Source organism: Girardinichthys multiradiatus, chromosome 24 (assembly GCF_021462225.1).
Source record: "Girardinichthys multiradiatus isolate DD_20200921_A chromosome 24, DD_fGirMul_XY1, whole genome shotgun sequence".
NCBI classification, from domain to species: Eukaryota; Metazoa; Chordata; class Actinopteri; order Cyprinodontiformes; family Goodeidae; genus Girardinichthys; species Girardinichthys multiradiatus.
Window position 1 is genome coordinate 11,067,679 of NC_061816.1, and position 17,792 is coordinate 11,085,470.

General features: G+C 42.6%; 2 protein-coding genes across 3 annotated transcripts; one reads left to right on the forward strand and one right to left on the reverse strand.

Annotated features, from left to right (window-relative positions):
• Positions 1-732: 732 nt before the first annotated feature.
• Positions 733-7,367, reverse strand: cpb2 (carboxypeptidase B2 (plasma)). Of its 2 annotated transcripts, XM_047355691.1 has the most exons (11): positions 7,242-7,367; positions 6,479-6,554; positions 6,264-6,388; positions 6,058-6,166; positions 5,870-5,971; positions 2,938-3,042; positions 2,737-2,847; positions 1,643-1,733; positions 1,320-1,522; positions 1,148-1,232; positions 733-1,076 (listed from the first exon to the last, which is right to left on the reverse strand). In XM_047355691.1, the coding sequence occupies exons 1-11, from the start codon at positions 7,316-7,318 to the stop codon at positions 862-864; spliced, it is 1,299 nt and encodes a 432-aa protein (XP_047211647.1). In that variant the 5' UTR covers positions 7,319-7,367; the 3' UTR covers positions 733-861. The 2 variants fall into 2 exon arrangements, with proteins under 2 accessions (XP_047211647.1, XP_047211648.1); XM_047355692.1 differs by lacking the exon at positions 5,870-5,971.
• A 215-nt stretch (positions 7,368-7,582) lies between these two features.
• On the forward strand, positions 7,583-17,656 carry alg11 (ALG11 alpha-1,2-mannosyltransferase). Its single transcript, XM_047355680.1, has 5 exons — positions 7,583-7,715; positions 8,342-8,563; positions 15,879-16,250; positions 16,326-16,882; positions 16,947-17,656. Exons 1-5 carry the CDS (start codon positions 7,669-7,671, stop codon positions 17,228-17,230), a joined length of 1,482 nt encoding a protein of 493 aa, XP_047211636.1. The 5' UTR covers positions 7,583-7,668; the 3' UTR covers positions 17,231-17,656.
• Positions 17,657-17,792: the final 136 nt, after the last annotated feature.

The following is a 17,792-nucleotide window of genomic DNA, read 5'->3' on the forward strand; positions in this document are numbered from 1 at the left end:
AAAGCTGTTACAAAATAAAGGACTTTAAAAAATCCTGATATTTCGTCATACTTAAAGTATACTGATGATTAATTTGTCTGCAGGTGTACTGTGAAAGGTAGGAAATTTTATTTACTTGCATGTATTTTCAAGAAAGTTATACAACACAGCACATCAAACTAGACATCGGCTGGGCCGTGGTCATCCCCGTTCATTGTACACCTTTTTCTACCAGACGTTTTCCTTCCCCTCAACCTTTTTTTTGAGCTATCAAGAATTTCCTCCGATACAGAACTCTATGTACAGCCAGCTTCCTTAGCAATGACCTTTTGTGGAGAGTAAACAACTGTCAAACCCAGAGTCTTTTTCATGATTGTGGAGACCATTCACATTCTAACTTTCTCAGAAAGTTATTTTGGGATTTTATTAGCTGCTAGCTGAAGTCCTCAAAATTTACAGAAGAAAAGATTGAAATATATCACTCTGTGTGTAATGAATCTGTATGAGTGTTAAATTTTACATTGATTTAATTGAATTACAAAAAATAAGTAACATTACCCTTACAGACTCTATTTGTATAATTTTCTTATTTTTCTTTTCATGTTCATTAAAAACTTATGTGGCGCCAACAAAAGGGGAATAAGTGGGCCACTGGCTATGCTTATGAATCTGTTGCCCACCCACCACTGTCCCCCTCTGACCATATATGCAGAAAAAATTATGAAAATCCATTTAAAAGAAGAGAGAAAAAACTTCAATGACTTACATTTATTTATTTGTTTTTGAAGTACTTGTGATTGTATAATTTTTTGTCCATTATTGTGCATCAGTTTTTAACTAAAAACATTTAACTTCATAGCTAAATCTGCATATCCAACCCTCTCAGACAGTTTCACGAGGACCCGTTTCAGTTTGGGTTTTCTCTATGACCTTCAGAGCAATGGTCTTAACTGCAATTAGAGCTTCATTGCAGGCGCCCTGAATATGGGAAGGCGGCAGCAGGAAGCCGTAGTGGCCACGGTCCTGGAGCTCAAATGTGAAGGAGTATTTAATGCCGATATTATACGCCCAGTCATCAGAGCCACCAGGGGCCAGGTCTGCAGAAAGATAAGGTTAAAGTAACACGTGTCTTCATCAAGTCACAATTAAATAAAAATGTATTCCTTACAAATTGTCTTTGCTCCAGGTCCATATGTGTAGACACTCCTATAATATCTTCTTATGTTCTCTGCAGCTTGTTTGACCATCTCATACTATAAAGGAAAAAAATCACACGAATTTGGGATTTTGGGAACTTCGTGTTTCATTTAAAATAAAATCAATCAGATCAAACTACCCACCAGGTCACTGTGATTATCAGCTTCATCCATGGAGCAGGAATATGGGATGATGAGCATCTGAGAGTAGGAGTGGATGCTCAAGTAGATCTGAATGGAGTCCTTGTGGCTGCGCAGAAAGTTGGCAACTGCCAGGGACTCTGGCTCTGACTCAGGGAAGGCACCGCAGTAGATTTCCTCGCAGGGATCAGGAGAGGCTCCTATTGCTGAGTAGAACACATTTACTGAAATTCTCACATAATGAAGCTGTATTAATGATACTTTTTTATTTCATATTTGGAAAACAGCGGTAAAACCTCAGAGGGATTTTAATTTTATGAACTTACTGCACCAGTTGGCATCAAAGTTTCTGTTCAGGTCGACTCCAATGCATGACGTATTCTTTTTGGAGGAACGGTTCTTCCTCCACATTCTGTTCTGATAAAGAGAAAAATAAATCTTTGTACAACTTTTTTGGCACTCGCAACCACAGTGACCCATAAAAAGATGCTGGAGACACATGATGCAAGTAGATCCTAAATTACAATAAACAAAGGGGAAGAATCCAGAAAGCATACAGAGCGGGTTGAGGTGGGGACGGTTTGGCTGTAAAATATATATAATAAAAGCAAATCTTCCACAAGAAATAAGGGAATTTACCACAAAACGCAAGAAGATGCAAGATGCTAAATCAAGGTCCAAACTGAGTAAGAAAAGATGGCTAAAATGACATTAAAAACACCTAAAAAGGGTGAAACAACAACAAAAAGAGAGACATGGAGCTAAATACAAAGAAATCCTGGAAGAAAACTTGCAGATGGGGCAGAGGTTAATCTTCCAGCTGGGCAACAATTCTAAACATGTATATGCATTGCTGTGTCCTCCACATAGCTTGTGAGAAAATGCAAATGGGACTTCTTATGGCATTCTTCTAACACTTCAACAGTGTTTCCTCCTTGCACAAAGGCCAGATTGATGGAATGCAAAACTAGTAGTTGTCGTGTCAACAGATTCTTACACCTGAGGTTTGTATCTCTGCAGCTCCTTCAAAGCTACCATGGGTGTCTTGCGTGTTTCTCTGATTAATGCTCTCCTTGCCCCTCCTTGTCACAAAAAGGCCAATAAAAATACATTAAAGTTTGTTGTTATGTGATAATATGTTATGTGATAATATATGTAATAACGGTCCTTACTTTTGCAAGACACTGTTTATATAATTCAAGACTCCATGTTGAAGGAATGAAATCCATTCATTAATTTATTCAAGATTGTGATCTCAGAATTAACCTATGAAAAACAGAGAAGATCTGTGGTTTAATGTCTTTTTCAAGGATCCTTTAACACATGAGCCAGGAAGGGGTAGCAGCAACATTGAAACTAAAGAGCAATCATTGTTATCTTCTCAACCCAGCCCTTTGCCCTTTGCTGCAGATGTTCCTACTTTTGTCCAGGTGTACTTGTATCCATCGGGGTTCATGACAGGCATGACATAGACATCCATGTTGTCCAGGATCTGAGTGATATCTGGATTCTGGTTGTAAAATGACAGTGACTGTGAAAGAAAGAACAGTTGGGTGTGATCCCTGGTGCAAAAACAGACTCAGATACATTTTCGGGGGAATGTTAAACAAAGTGTGCTCACGTAGTGGACAAACATCAAGCAGAAAGCAGGAGAGATCCACTCTCTGGCATGGATGCCACAGTCGATCCACATGGCTTTCTTGTTTGGCCTGTTATTTAGAGACAGCTAAAACAAATAAGGGCAACATTAGTCCAGATTCAGACTCACTTCAATTTATGAAATTGGTCTCATTAAATGAAAAAGTATTTCAAATACAATGCCCTTATAATCAACCCTAACAAAAATGTGTTAAGAGTCTTTAAATAGATCTGACCTTCATTGCAGGAGTATAATCTCACACTGAAAATTTGAAAACAATCTCGCCATTAATTTGAGCACATTTATTGATTTCTTAACCAAATCACCAGGGTGAGTTATTTACAACCCTAAAATTCTTATAATATAAATGTCAATAAGGCATCTATTCATCAGGAGAGAGGCATGGTCAGGTCACAAATACACCTGGGACTGTAGTCTTTCTAAATGGATTTAGCATGTGTGAGTTCTCACCGGGTACTCTGATCTAGAGAGATCTAGAGAGATTATGCAAAGAGGAATGTATGGAGCTAAATTGTGGCCATAAAGTTTGTTCAAAAGAAAAAAAATTGAACCTGAAAAATAAAAGTTTGTTCAAAAGAAAAACATTTGAACCTGGAAAAAACATTTTGAACCTTCCCCCAAAAAATGTGAAAACTGGAAAAAAAGTTTTGCAACTAAAAAAAAACTGCTGTGAAACTGAAAAAAAAAAGTTCAAAACTACTTTTCAGTTTCAAGTTTTTTTTTTTGAACTTGCAGATTTTTTTTCGGCTTCAAACTTTTGGCCCTGTTTTGGCGTGGGGGGCGGGGCCTCAGATCACAGGGTGCGGAATCATGACTGACAGCTCAACACAGCAGCTGAACAACATATTCCCAGCTGTTGCATTTAGGGGCCGTGGGAACTGGAATTATCTGTAATACATCATCGATATTCTATATATATGTGATTGCTTACGTGAATACACGACGCGCATCTCAGAAGACAAAATATGATCTTGACAGATTTGCACAGCATTTTAAGTCTGTGTTGGAGATTTCCCATGCTCTCAACATCAAGCAAAAGAACTGCTAGACTAAGCGGTGGTATGAAACCAGATGCAAAACGAGCCGGTATTTTCACAGCCAGGGGCAAACTGGCATACGGGTCAACCGGGGAAATCTCCGGTGGACCGCTGGCTTAGTGGGCCGGTGGTTCACTTCAGCCCGTGAACCACCAGCCCACGAGCTGAACCACCGGCCCACTACCCTGCACAGACGCAGGGCGAGCGCAACATCAAGTACGCAAGAGGCGACAGTTTCTGGGGCGCTGATATTTTGCTGGACCATTGTGCCCTAAACATTGCCATATCAACCTGTTAAGGATAACCTTTATTTATATGACTCATAGCAGTTTTTCCCACTTATACCATAATGATATTAAGCAATAAATTCTTGTTAGAAAAGAATCCTCATCGACACACATTACAAGGATAAATGGCCCAAGGTTTGTCATGAATGACCTGTGGCCGGGGCACTGGGTTTGATGGTGGAGCAGGCTGTAACTGGTTTGATTAGAATGCAGCAGCATACTTAGATTAAGGATGGACACCAGCTACTACACAACCTACCAGATAGACACCACAATGGTGACACATAGTCTACTGATAAACACTGAGGGAAGGAACATCCATTGCATCGGAGTGCCAGATATAAAACTACATGTGACCTTCTATCGGTGCTCTTTGTCATCCTTTCACAGATGGCGACGGTCCTAGACGAGCCTCGGCGCTGATCTCTGTAATCATTCCTCTCCTCTGCCTAATTTAGATTCAAGGAGCTGAAAGTTAGAAACTGTTTGAGAGTCGTTCCTTTAAGAGTCAGTGTTAGATAGAGTCTGATCGCTTCTGGGGACCAAGGACCGGAGTTAACTCCGAGAGGTCTGACCGTCAACAGGGTGCGGTAGCTCGGACAAACCTCTCCTCTGCACCAGTCAGGCAGATCAGCTCTGCTGCGCACTGGCGAACAGCTGATCTGTAACACATGAACATGCGCTGCAGGGCGGCCAGCTGAGCTGACAATTAAGAGCGGAGATCAAAAAAAGCCCAGGTTTAATTATGCAAGAATATTCTGAAAATACCGGCTCGTTTTGCATCTGGTTTCATACCGTCGCTTAGTCTGGCGGTTTTTTTGCTTGATGTTGAGAACTTGGGAAATCTCCAACACGGACTTAAAATGCTTTGCATATCTGTCAAGATCATATTTTCTCCTCTGAGATGCGTGTCGTGTATTCACATAAGCTGCTTCTATCGATGAAGCATGTTATCTTTCAAAACCAATCACATTTATATAGAATATTGATGATGTATTGCAGTTCCAGTTCCCACGGTCCCTGAATGCAACAGCTGGGAATATGTTGTTCAGCCGCTGTGTTGAGCTGTCAGTCATGATTCCGCACCCCGTGATCTGAAGCCCCGCCCCCCACGCCAAAACAGGGCCAAAAGTTTGAAGCCAAAAAAAAATCTGCAAGTTCAAAAAAAAAACTTGAAACTGAAAAGTAGTTTTGAACTTTTTTTTCCAGTTTCACAGCAGTTTTTTTTTTCAGTTGCAAAACTTTTTTTTTCCAGTTTTCACATTTTTTGGGGAGAGGTTCAAAATAATTTTTCAGGTTCAAATGTTTTTCTTTTGAATAAACTTTTATTTTTCAGGTAAAATTTTTGTTCATTTGAACAAACTTTATGGCCCCAATTTAGTTCCATAGACACGCTGCCTCTCTCTTTATGCCTAATGCAAAATATGAAAGAAGACCAAGTGAATAGGGAAAAAAAATTTTAACATGCTAATTGTTTTCCATTCTGAATGATTGTACCCAAATGAAAAGTAGGATTTTTATAGGTTTTATAATTTTATTGAACTTTACATGCAATAAACAGAGTTAAACCTTTAGAGCATAAAGCGGCCTCTTCTCATATGAGGAGCCAACAAGAATAGCTTTAACCGTGTTAGGGTTCTCATGGACTGTTCTGTTAATCCAGTCATAGATCTACAACAGAAACACCATATTTAGTTTCAAATAGCATAACTATTAAAAATGACTAAGAAATTAAGATCTGCAACTGGGGGTCTTACATCCTCCAAAGTGTGGTATCTATGGTAAAATGTCGACCCACTTCTTGGGTCAGTGGAGTCATTCCTCATCTGCATTTCAATAATCACATCAGCATTGGGCAGCATCACTCTACAATAAAAAAATGCAACACAAATTTGCCAAGAATTATACGTGACATAAACAATGCCTGACAAGGCAGACGTGCTTTTTAAAATGGGCTACATACTCATGGTCAATGTTCTGCCTCTGCAGTAGGTTCCTGACTGTCTCGGAGCTCTTTGCAGGAACGTAGAGGTGGACTTGAGTTAACTCTTTGATATTGTGAGGTGAAACAGGCTTCCATAAAACTGTCTGAGAGAAAATGTCCAATGTTATCATTTGCTGAAAGAAAACTAACCTAAAGAGGCAAGTAAATGGTGATAAATATCAGAAATATTCTACCTGGTACTGTGTGGACACATTCTTCAAAATCTCCACTTGTTCTTGAGTGTTAGGGGTTATTGATAAAACTTGACCACTGGATTAAAGGCGAAACAACATATAATTAATAAAAATGGAAATGTTCAAATAAATGTGTCACAGAAATCCTTAAGTATGCTTCTCTAGAGGAGTACATCACCATGAAAAAGTATGTGCCCTCTCACTGATTTATTCAATATTTATTTTATTTTTGTCACCTGTTTCAAAGCATCAAGTAAATACAAAATTTAGTTTTCAGACTTTAGATTACATTTTTTTGAGCTATCAAATACGACCTGGGTCTATGTGAAAAATAATAACCCCCCTTATTAACAATATCTTTGTGGTATCTCAAACACTTCATGGCATAATAACTTATAAGGTTTAAGGGGACATTGCTTCTTCACATGGGGCAAAGCTGGTTTGGATGATTTTTTTTCTATTATTAAATGAAATCCTCATTTAAAAACTCCATTTCACATTTACTCAGGTTATTTTTGTCTGATAATAAAGCTTGTTAGATGATCTAAAATATTTAAGTGTGACAAAAATAGCAAAAACAGAAAAAATGTATAAGGAGCAAATGCTTTTTGACAGCGCAGTATGACCCAGCATAGCTTCGTACATTTACATAAGAATGCTGTCTTTGTTGTCTGACAAAAAACTGTTATTTTTATTTACTGCTATAGCCTGGAGAAAGAAGATGCATACATTTTCAACATTTATATCAATTAAAGCCATTTACCCGGATTCCGTGCAGTGTCCTGCTTTCAGAAGCAAGTCAAAATTTAAGAAAATAAACAACACCCAAAGAGTAGTCATGATGTCACACTCCAAACTGAAAATGTCCAAATGGTCCAAAGTGTGGAGGTAAGTACAAAAGTATTGATTGAAGCTGTGTTTATTCAAGTAAACTTTACCTTTGAAAAACACAAAGAAGGGCATAGATCAGTAGAGACAGATTTATTTGGCCAGTTATCTTTTCAACAGTGCCATTTAACCCCGGATAACCATAATATTTGTAAAATAATCCAGACACTTGAATTTGTAACCAGTTTCATCTAGAGACCTTGACGCAGTGACACCTCCTCGCCTGTTGGTGGCGCCAGATGGGTAGAACTCAGTAGTTAAAGAGGTTGCGACGCAAACGTTCGTACTGGGCTGACGCAAAGATGTCGGCTCACGATCAGCTGGTGTTGTGTTTGTGTGAATTAACGAGGTAAGGTACAAACAAACAGCAAAAACCCGACGGATAAGACGATATTTCAGCCTTAAAGTATGAAATGTACAGTTTTCTGTTTGTCTTTATGTGAGGAATATAATAGACAAACAGTACAATGTTAATATTGTCTATTTTTTCGCATCATTAGCTTATTCAATGGGTATATGCTTTCTAAGTGTAAAACATGCCAGTTGTTTTTATTAATCCAGTCACGAAATCTTTAACGTGTTGGTTGTAGAGGGTAACCCTGCTGTAAAGTCTGGGCCAAAAGATCTGACAGTGTTTCACCATCCCTGCCCTACAGAATCATGCTGCCACCAGAGCAGAGCTTGCGCAAGATTGATTGCAGATGTGTGAGAGTGCATAGTTGCCACTTCTACATACTGCTGCGTTTGCTGACAAAGCGAAACACATATCTATTTCCTTTATAATTAAACTTAAACTCGCAGCAGTAATTTCCATGAAAATGTTTAAATAAGGATTTTTTGCAGTCACATTGAACCGGATAGATTATCCCCTAAATTTGTTTTGAAGAATTGGTATTTTTTGCAGATGCTATGCTTTGCATGGTCTGCAGTATAAACCAACATGGGCCAAACACGCCGAGCATCTCTTTGTTTCAGGTTGCTGTGGAAGTTGCTGCTCCCGCTGGTGATTCTGTGTGTGCTTCTGGTCGCTGTCCTCGTGCTTCTGGTGCTGGCTGTCCGTCTGTGGCTGCAGAGCAGCAGAAATGCTCGCCGGGCAAGGGAGGGTCGTCCCACTGTGGCCTTTTTCCACCCTTACTGCAACGCTGGTGGAGGGGGAGAGAGAGTGCTCTGGTGTGCCATCAGGGCTCTACAAAACAGGTAGAGCGCATGACTCACTGTGGTTAATGTTTTTGTAGGCTTGGGAGAAGTAAAGTGCCTTCACATCTTATTGCATTACAGTCACAAACATTTTATGCATATTTGAGGGGTTTTATGGGATAGACTCAAGGCCCACTGTACTGGATGTTTTAGGTTTTTCCTTGGTGCAACACACCTGACTTAAATAACTTGGTGATTACCAGGCTGCAGCAGCACTTGATGGCATGCAAAGGCCATGGCACTAGGATAGACCAAAAGAAACTATCAAATAATGGTGAAGTGGAACAACAGGGATACATGGTTTAATAGATGTATAAGAGTTAAAGATCTGAACTCTGATACCCCTGGGCAAACAACTTCCTTCAGAGTTCAACTTATTTTTTTTTTTTATATTTTACCGTGTCCTGTCCGGCAGAGTAGCGCTCAGAATTGTTGTCTGAGTGCCAAGAAATTGCCCAACAGATTTACTTTCACAAGTGGAGCATCACAGCTAATGCTTTAAAGCTCTGCTTGATATTTATAAAATAAACTTTATTACAAACTTCTTTGGGACTATTTCAATTGTTACGGACACGGAGACTGAAATGAAAAGGAAAACAGAAGCTTGAAAAAGAGAGAGATGAGGAAAGAGTGGAGGAGAGAAAGAAGGACGGAGAGAACACAAGACCACACCCCGCTTGCCTATACAACTGCAGCTGTTTTTTTGTTTTTTTTTTAACAAAATAGTACACGGTAATTATGAATGCAAAATGTACTTAGTGAGAGGTGCAGCCCAATATAGAACATCTGTGTATCTGTCAACATCTGAAGCTTAACACTTGTGAGTATGGGTGTGGACGCGTTTTGTATACAAGGTTTCTCCACAAAATTATGTAATAGCGAGTGTGAGGACCCACAGACCTGCCCCATGGTCCCTGGATAGACACTGAGGAGATCCGAGCCACAGATATCCAAAGGCCCCCCAAAGCACAGGAACCCCAGGAGAACAACCGCCGGGACTACCGCAACCCCCCCAGAGAAGAATAGTGGAGAGTCCCAGGGGAACCACCCAGCAGTGACAGTGCAGAAGCCCCAGCCGCCCCGGTGCAGTCACAAGACATGCTCCGCCGCCACACCCACCCGACCGCCAACCGCAGCCCGGCACCCGACCATGGGCCAATAGAATCAGAATCAACTTTATTGCCAAGTTCGTACATACAAACAAGGAATTTGACTCCGGTACACTTTGCTCTCCGGTTTTTGTTTTTGTATTACAGAATATACAAATTTACAATTTACAATATACACATATATAATAAAAAGGTGCATTTGCAACATCTGTATGCTGTTGTTTTGTACTCTATTAAATGTTCATCAAAGAAACAGCCTGGAGGAAGAAACTGTCTCTGTGGCGGCTGGTTTTAGTGAACAGTGCTCTGTAGCGGCGGCCTGAAGGTAAAACTCTGAACAGTTTATGTGCAGGGTGTGTGGGGTCGGCGGAGATTTTAGCAGCTCTCTTCCTGACCCTAGACCTGTATAAGTCCTGGATGGAGGGAAGGTCAGCCCTGATTATTCTCTCTGCAGACCTGATTATTCGTTGCAGACTGGACCTGTCCTGTTTTGTGGATGAGCCAAACCACACTGAGATGGATGAAGACAGGACCGATTGAATGATGGCAGTGTAGAAGATGACCAGCAGCTCCTGTGGAAGGTTGAACTTCTTGAGTTGCCTCAGGAAGTACAGTCTCTGCTGGGCCTTCTTTCAAACAGTGTCTATGTGTGAGGATGATCTCAGGTCCTCAGAGATGGTGGTTCCTAAGAACCTGAAGTGGTCCACAGTCGATACAGTGTTGTTGAGGATGGTGAGGGGGGTGTATGGGGGTGGTGTTCTCCGAAAGTCCACCACCATTTCCACAGTCTTGAGTGGGTTGAGTTCAAGGTAGTTCTGACTGCACCAGTGTACCAGCCGATCCACCTGCTGTCTGTATGCAGACTCATCATCGTCCTGGATCAGACCAATGACAGTGGTGTCGTCTGCAAACTTAAGGAGTTTCACGGACGAGTCCGATGAGGTGCAGTCATTTGTGTACAGAGAGAAGAGGAGTGGGGATAGAACACACCCCTGGGGGGCACCAGTACTTATTGATCTGGATCGGGAGAAGATGCTCCCCAATCTCACCTGCTGCTGTCGGTCCATCAGGAAGCTGTTGATCCACTGACAGGTGGAGGCTGGGACGTTGAGCTGGGTGAGCTTCTGGTGGAGGATGTCTGGTATGATGGTGTTGAAGGCCGAGCTGAAGTCTACAAACAGGATCCTGGCGTACATCCCTGGGTGGTCGAGGTGTTGCAGGATGAAGTGTAGACCTAAGTTAACAGCATCATCTGCCGACCTGTTTGCTCGGTAAGCAAATTGCAGGGGGTCCAGCAGGGGGCCTGTGATGTCTTTCAGGTGCTTCAACACCAGCCGCTCAAAGGACTTCATGACCACAGATGTCAGGGCTACAGGCCTGTAGTCATTTAATCTTAGGATGGTGGGTTTCTTGGGAACCGGGATGATGGTGGATCGTTTGAGGCAGGAGGGGACCTCACACTTCTCCAGTGACTTGTTGAAGATCCTTGTGAAGATCGGAGTGAGTTGATGTGTGCAGGCTTTCAGACATGATGGGGAGACGTTATCAGGTCCTCCAGCTTTCTTTGTTTTCATGCGCTGAAAGAGCCTGTTTACCTCTTCCTCAGAGATCTTTAGTGCAGGCAGAGGATCTGATGGTGGGGGGGTTGGTTGTTTTACGGGTCGAATTTGTTCCTGAATGGGATGTAGAGGAGATGATTTGAGGTGTGAATGGCTTCTTGTCATGTCTGCAGTAGAAGCCATTCAGACGGTTGGCCAGGAGACGACTCAGTTCAGGATGGGTGGAGGAGCTCTTGTAGGCAGTCAGGTTTCTCAGACCAGTCCATACAGCTGAAGTGTCACCAGTAGAAAGGCTGTTCTTCAGCTTCTCACTGTAGCTTCTCTTAGCTACTTTGATCTCTTTTGTTAGTTTGTTCCTGGCCTGCCTGTACCGCGCCCAATCTCCACTGCTGTGAGCTTCTTCCTTTTCCCTGTACAGGTTCCTGAGGTGTGGAGTAAACCATGGCTTGTTGTTCACAAAGGTGCAGAAGGTCTTGGTCTGCACACACATGTCCTCACAGAAACTGATGTATGATGTCACCACATCAGTTAGTTGGTTTAGGTCAGTGGCTGAGGTTTTGAAAACAGTCCAGTCTGTGCATTTAAAGCAGGCCTGTAGCATCTGCTTTGATTCCTCAGTCCACTTCTTAACAGTGTGAACCGCAGGTTTGGAAGCTCTTAGTTTCTGTCTGTAGGTTGGGATGAGGTGGATTAGATAATGATCTGAAGAACCCAGAGCAGTCCAGGTAACAGCATGATATGAGTCCTTTAAAGCTGTGTAATAATGGTCCAGTGTGTTTTTGTCTCTGGTGGGACACTTAATATGCTGTCTGTATTTGGGGAGTTCATTTGAGAGGTTTGCTCTGTTAAAATCTCCCAGTATTAGGATGAAAGAGTCCGTGTATTTTTTCTCCAGGTCTGTAATCAGCTCAGCAAGATGTTTTTCAGCAGCAGAAGTGCAGCCATGCGGTGGAAAATATGAGCCAATTATTATAAACGAGGAAAACTCTCTCTGTGAATAAAACGGTTTACAGTTTATGGAAAATGACTCCAGATCCAGGCTACATGTTTTCCCAGCACTTTTATGTCTCTGCACCAACCTTCATTTATATAAAAGCAGATTCGGCCTCCTTGCCTCTTCCCCGATAGCTCCGCGCTGCGATCCGCTCTGAGCAGCGGGAAGTCCAGCATCAGCAATGTGCAGTCCGGGATGTTTTCACTCAGCCATGTCTCGGTAAAGCAGAGAACCGCTGATCCGCGGAGGTCCGTGTTTTTACCGGTGAGAAGAAGCAGCTCGTCCATCTTGTTGTTGAGAGAGCAGACATTTGCCAGGTGGATTGAAGGCAGTGGTGTTCGTAGTCCCCCTTTTCCGGAGTTTTACCAGCGCGCTTTCCTCTCCGGCGCTTTCGGCGTAGTATCCCATAGAATGCCGCAGCTCCACTCGCCAGGAGCTCAGTGAACCTCGGATCAATGAAAGATGGTGAAAAAAACCCAAGAGAGGACTCTCTGATGTTGAGAAGTTCCTCTTGACTGAATGAGACCACAGGATTGTGGCTCGAAAAACATAAAAACACACAAAATACACAAACAAAGAGAGAGCGAAGCACCGAGGCTGCCGTCGTCGGCGCCATCTTGGCTCGTCATAAGAAGTTCCCTGTAGCCCTTTAGGGAACACAACAAACATGTGGAAGAAGGTGCTCTGGTCTGATGAGACCAAAACTACACTTGTTGGCCTTCATGGAAACTTATACAGGTCCTTCTCAAAATATTAGCATATTGTGATAAAGTTCATTATTTTCCATAATGTAATGATGAAAATTTAACATTCATATATTTTAGATTCATTGCACACTAACTGAAATATTTCAGGTCTTTTATTGTCTTAATACGGATGATTTTGGCATACAGCTCATGAAAACCCAAAATTCCTATCTCACAAAATTAACATATTTCATCCGACCAATAAAAGAAAAGTGTTTTTAATACAAAAAACGTCAACCTTCAAATAATCATGTACAGTTATGCACTCAATACTTGGTCAGGAATCCTTTTGCAGAAATGACTGCTTCAATGCGGCGTGGCATGGAGGCAATCAGCCTGTGGCACTGCTGAGGTCTTATGGAGGCCCAGGATGCTTCGATAGCGGCCTTTAGCTCATCCAGAGTGTTGGGTCTTGAGTCTCTCAACGTTCTCTTCACAACATCCCACAGATTCTCTATGGGGTTCAGGTCAGGAGAGTTGGCAGGCCAATTGAGCACAGTGATACCATGGTCAGTAAACCATTTACCAGTGGTTTTGGCACTGTGAGCAGGTGTCAGGTTGTGCTGAAAAATGAAATCTTCATCTCCATAAATCTTTTCAGCAGATGGAAGCATGAAGTGCTCCAAAATCTCCTGATAGCTAGCTGCATTGACCCTGCCCTTGATAAAACACAGTGGACCAACACCAGCAGCTGACACGGCACCCCAGACCATCACTGACTGTGGGTACTTGACACTGGACTTCTGGCATTTTGGCATTTCCTTCTCCCCAGTCTTCCTCCAGACTCTGGCACCTTGATTTCTGAATGACATGCAGAATTTGCTTTCATCCGAAAAAAGTACTTTGGACCACTGAGCAACAGTCCAGTGCTGCTTCTCTGTAGCCCAGGTCAGGCGCTTCTGCCGCTGTTTCTGGTTCAAAAGTGGCTTGACCTGGGGAATGCGGCACCTGTAGCCCATTTCCTGCACACGCCTGTGCACGGTGGCTCTGGATGTTTCTACTTCAGACTCAGTCCACTGCTTCCGCAGGTCCCCCAAGGTCTGGAATCGGCCCTTCTCCACAATCTTCCTCAGGGTCCGGTCACCTCTTCTCATTGTGCAGCGTTTTCTGCCACACTTTTTCCTTCCCACAGACTTCCCACTGAGGTGCCTTGATACAGCACTCTGGGAACAGCCTATTCGTTCAGAAATTTCTTTCTGTGTCTTACCCTCTTGCTTGAGGGTGTCAATAGTGGCTTTCTGGACAGCAGTCAGGTCGGCAGTCTTACCCATGATTGGGGTTTTGAGTGATGAACCAGGCTGGGAGTTTTAAAGGCCTCAGGAATCTTTTGCAGGTGTTTAGAGTTAACTCGTTGATTCAGATGATTAGGTTCATAGCTCGTTTAGAGACCCTTTTAATGATATGCTAATTTTGTGAGATAGGAATTTTGGGTTTTCATGAGCTGTATGCCAAAATCATCCGTATTAAGACAATAAAAGACCTGAAATATTTCAGTTAGTGTGCAATGAATCTAAAATATATGAATGTTAAATTTTCATCATTACATTATGGAAAATAATGAACTTCATCACAATATGCTAATATTTTGAGAAGGACCTGTACTACTTACTTATACTATACTATCACCATGAACTCAGCACCCCACTATGACATATTGATGGCAGCAATATGCCACAGGGATGCTTTTATTCAGTATAGATAGGGGAGCTGGTTGATGGAAAGTTGGTTGAAGCTAAATACAACGCAGTGATGGAAAAAAAGGCTTTAGGGGAGATTGATGTGGTTTAATGGCCCAGTCAAGTCCAGGTTTTTCTCGTTTCTTAAACAACCATGTCAAAAGACAAATCCTGTGTTCGTGGAAAAGATGTCAGTCTGTTTCAGAAGGGTCAAATCATTGGCCTGCATCAAGCAGAGAAAACATCTAAGGAGATTGCAGAAACTACCTAAGTTGGGTTAAGAACTGTCCAACGTATTATTAAAAACTGGAAGGACAGTGGGGACCCATCGTCTTTGAGGAAGAAATGAGCCTGGAATAAAATCTTTAATGATCGTTATCGGCGATCACTTTAAACGTTTGGTGAAATCAAATGGAAGAAAGACAACAGTAGAACTCCGGGCTATGTTTAATAGTGAAAGTAAGAGCATTTCCACACACATAATGTGAAGGGAACTCAAGGGATTGGGACTGAACAGCTGTGTAGCCTTAAGAAAACCCCTAATCAGTGAGGCTAATTGGAAAAAAAAAGGCTTTAATTTGCTGGAGAGCATAAAGATTGGACTCTGGAGCAATGGAAGAAGGTCTGATGAGTCCAGATTTGATGCACCCATCATCCCTAGTGCCTACTGTACAAGCCTGTGGGGGCAGTGCTATGATCTGGGGTTGCTGCAGGTGGTCAGGTCTGGGTTCAGCAACAATATGTGTTCAAAGAATGAGGTCAGCTGACTACCTGAATTTACTGAATGACCAGGTTATTCCATCAATGGAGTTTTTCTTCCTTGATGGCACAGCCATATTCCAAGATGACAACGCCAGGATTCATGGGACTCGAATTGTGAAAGAGTGGTTCAGGGAGCATGAGACATCATTCTCACACATGGATTGGCCACCACAGAGTCCAGACCTCAACCCCATTGAGAATCTTTGGGATGTGCTGGAGAAGGCTTTGTGCAGTGGTCATACTCTACCATCATCAATGCAAAATCTTGGTGAAACATTAATGCAACACTGGGAGGAAATAAATCTTGTGACAATGCAGAAGTTTATTAAAACAATGCCACAGCGAATGTGTGCTGTAATTAAAGGTAAAGGCGGTCCAACGAAATATTAGTGTGTGACCTTTTTTTTTTTTTGGTGGCGACTTTTTTTTTGGCCAGGCAGTGTATTTAACCTAACCATCCTATTTGCAGGTATCTGGACATCAACTTTGTGGTGTACACCGGAGACCTGGGAGTGACAGGTCAGCAGATCCTGGAGGGAGCCCGTCAGCGCTTTAACATCGTGCTTCCAAGGCCGGTCCGGTTTGTGTTCCTGCAGCACCGCGTGCTTGTGGAGCCTGGCCTGTTTCCACACTTCACCCTGCTGGGACAGAGCGTGGGATCTGTCTTCCTGGGATGGGAGGCTCTGACGGAACTTGTTCCGGACCTTTACATAGACTCAATGGGTTACGCCTTCACTCTGCCGCTGTTTCGCTACCTGGGAGGCTGCAGTGTTGGGAGCTACGTTCACTATCCCACCATCAGCACTGACATGCTGTCTGTGGTTAGGGAGAGGAATCCAAGGTAATACCAGTCTTCTTTGACCACACTTTTGTTGCTTTCTAGCCACTGAACTAACCCAAAGTGTGATTGTCTCAGGTTCAACAACCCAGACTTCATCTCAAACAGTCTGTTCCTGAGTGCCTTCAAGTTGGTCTACTATTGCCTCTTTGCTGTGCTCTATGGGATGGCTGGCTCCTGCTGCAACGTCATCATGGTCAATTCTTCCTGGACTCTCGATCACATCTTGTCTCTATGGCGTTCCCCGAACCACACCAGCGTGGTGTACCCACCCTGCGACGTCAGCGCTTTCCTGGACATCCCGCTGGAGGAGGACGGGACCAGGAAGTGCCACTCTATCGTTTCTGTCGGGCAGTTCAGGCCAGAGAAAGATCACCGTCTGCAGATCAGGGCCTTCAAAAAGGTGTTAGACAGAAGGAAGAAGGGGTCGGAGGCGTTGAAGCTTGTTCTGATAGGCGGATGCAGGAACCAGGAAGATGAAGACAGAGTTCTCATGTTGAGGGGACTTTGCCAGGAGCTGGGCATGGGAGACAGGGTGGAGTTTAAACTGAACGTATCCTTCAAGGAGCTGAAGGAGGAGATGAGCGAAGCCACCATTGGTCTGCACACCATGTGGAACGAACACTTTGGAATAGGTAAAAATCAGAAAATGTTATTTTTAAATGATGGCAAACATATATTTACCATTTTCTCTTCCAGGTGTTGTGGAGTGCATGGCAGCAGGAAAGGTCATCCTGGCTCACAAATCAGGGGGTCCAAAGCTGGACATCGTCCGACCTTTTGAGGGGCGTCAAACCGGATTCCTGGCAGACAACGAGGACAGTTACGTGGAAGCCATAGAGCAGATCCTGGCTCTGTCGCCTGATAGCCGCCTGCAGATCAGACGCGATGCACGGCAGTCAGTGGCACGCTTCTCAGATGAGGAGTTTGAAGCATGCCTCCTGGCAGCAATCGAGCCTCTTATGGGAACATTGGAGCGATGATCAGCTTTGTGCCCTTTTTTTAAATGTCGCACCTGAAGCACCATTACCTTAATGCACTTATGGCTTCATGCAGGACTGGTGAAAAACATGATTATATCTGTTGCTCATGTAGACAGCACATAGATAAGATATTCAGGTGCATATGGAGCTGCAGTGCTATGTAAATTTTATACCTTTTTGGTTACATTTGTCTATAGCGTACATTTTATAAAATTCTCAGTGGGAACAAATTAGTCTTTGTTTGAAACTTGGAAAAACAGGGTTTAAAGTAATTATTTACTAAACAAATGTAATAAAAAGATTTAATTCTATCCATGCAAAATTGATACGTGTGCATATAATAGTGTGTATCAGGATTTTTTTCGATTCATGTAGCAGTTAAAGATTTTTTTTAAGTGTGATGAAAATAAAATACACTGGAACTAGTTTTAGTCCATTTGGTTTTTGCCTTGTTTTTGTGCCCAGGTCATTTCAAATTGACTTTCATTTTCTGCATAGCAATTTATATTGCATTGCAATCACTTATTCTCCCTGAATGGTTAATTCTATGAAAATTACATTT

Bases quoted from the DNA above. Each gene is read 5' to 3' on its own strand.
- cpb2 (XM_047355691.1), bottom strand. From the start codon at position 7,318: ATGACTACTCTTTGGGTGTTGTTTATTTTCTTAAATTTTGACTTGCTT. The intron at 6,167-6,263 runs GTATGTAGCCCA...TTTTTATTGTAG, and splicing joins AGGCAGAACATTGACCATGA to AGTGATGCTGCCCAATGCTG. The intron at 1,233-1,319 runs GTGGGTAGTTTG...TTTCCTTTATAG, and splicing joins CTGATAATCACAGTGACCTG to TATGAGATGGTCAAACAAGC.
- alg11 (XM_047355680.1), top strand. From the start codon at position 7,669: ATGTCGGCTCACGATCAGCTGGTGTTGTGTTTGTGTGAATTAACGAG. The intron at 7,716-8,341 runs GTAAGGTACAAA...TCTTTGTTTCAG, and splicing joins TGTTTGTGTGAATTAACGAG to GTTGCTGTGGAAGTTGCTGC. The intron at 16,883-16,946 runs GTAAAAATCAGA...TTTCTCTTCCAG, and splicing joins GAACGAACACTTTGGAATAG to GTGTTGTGGAGTGCATGGCA.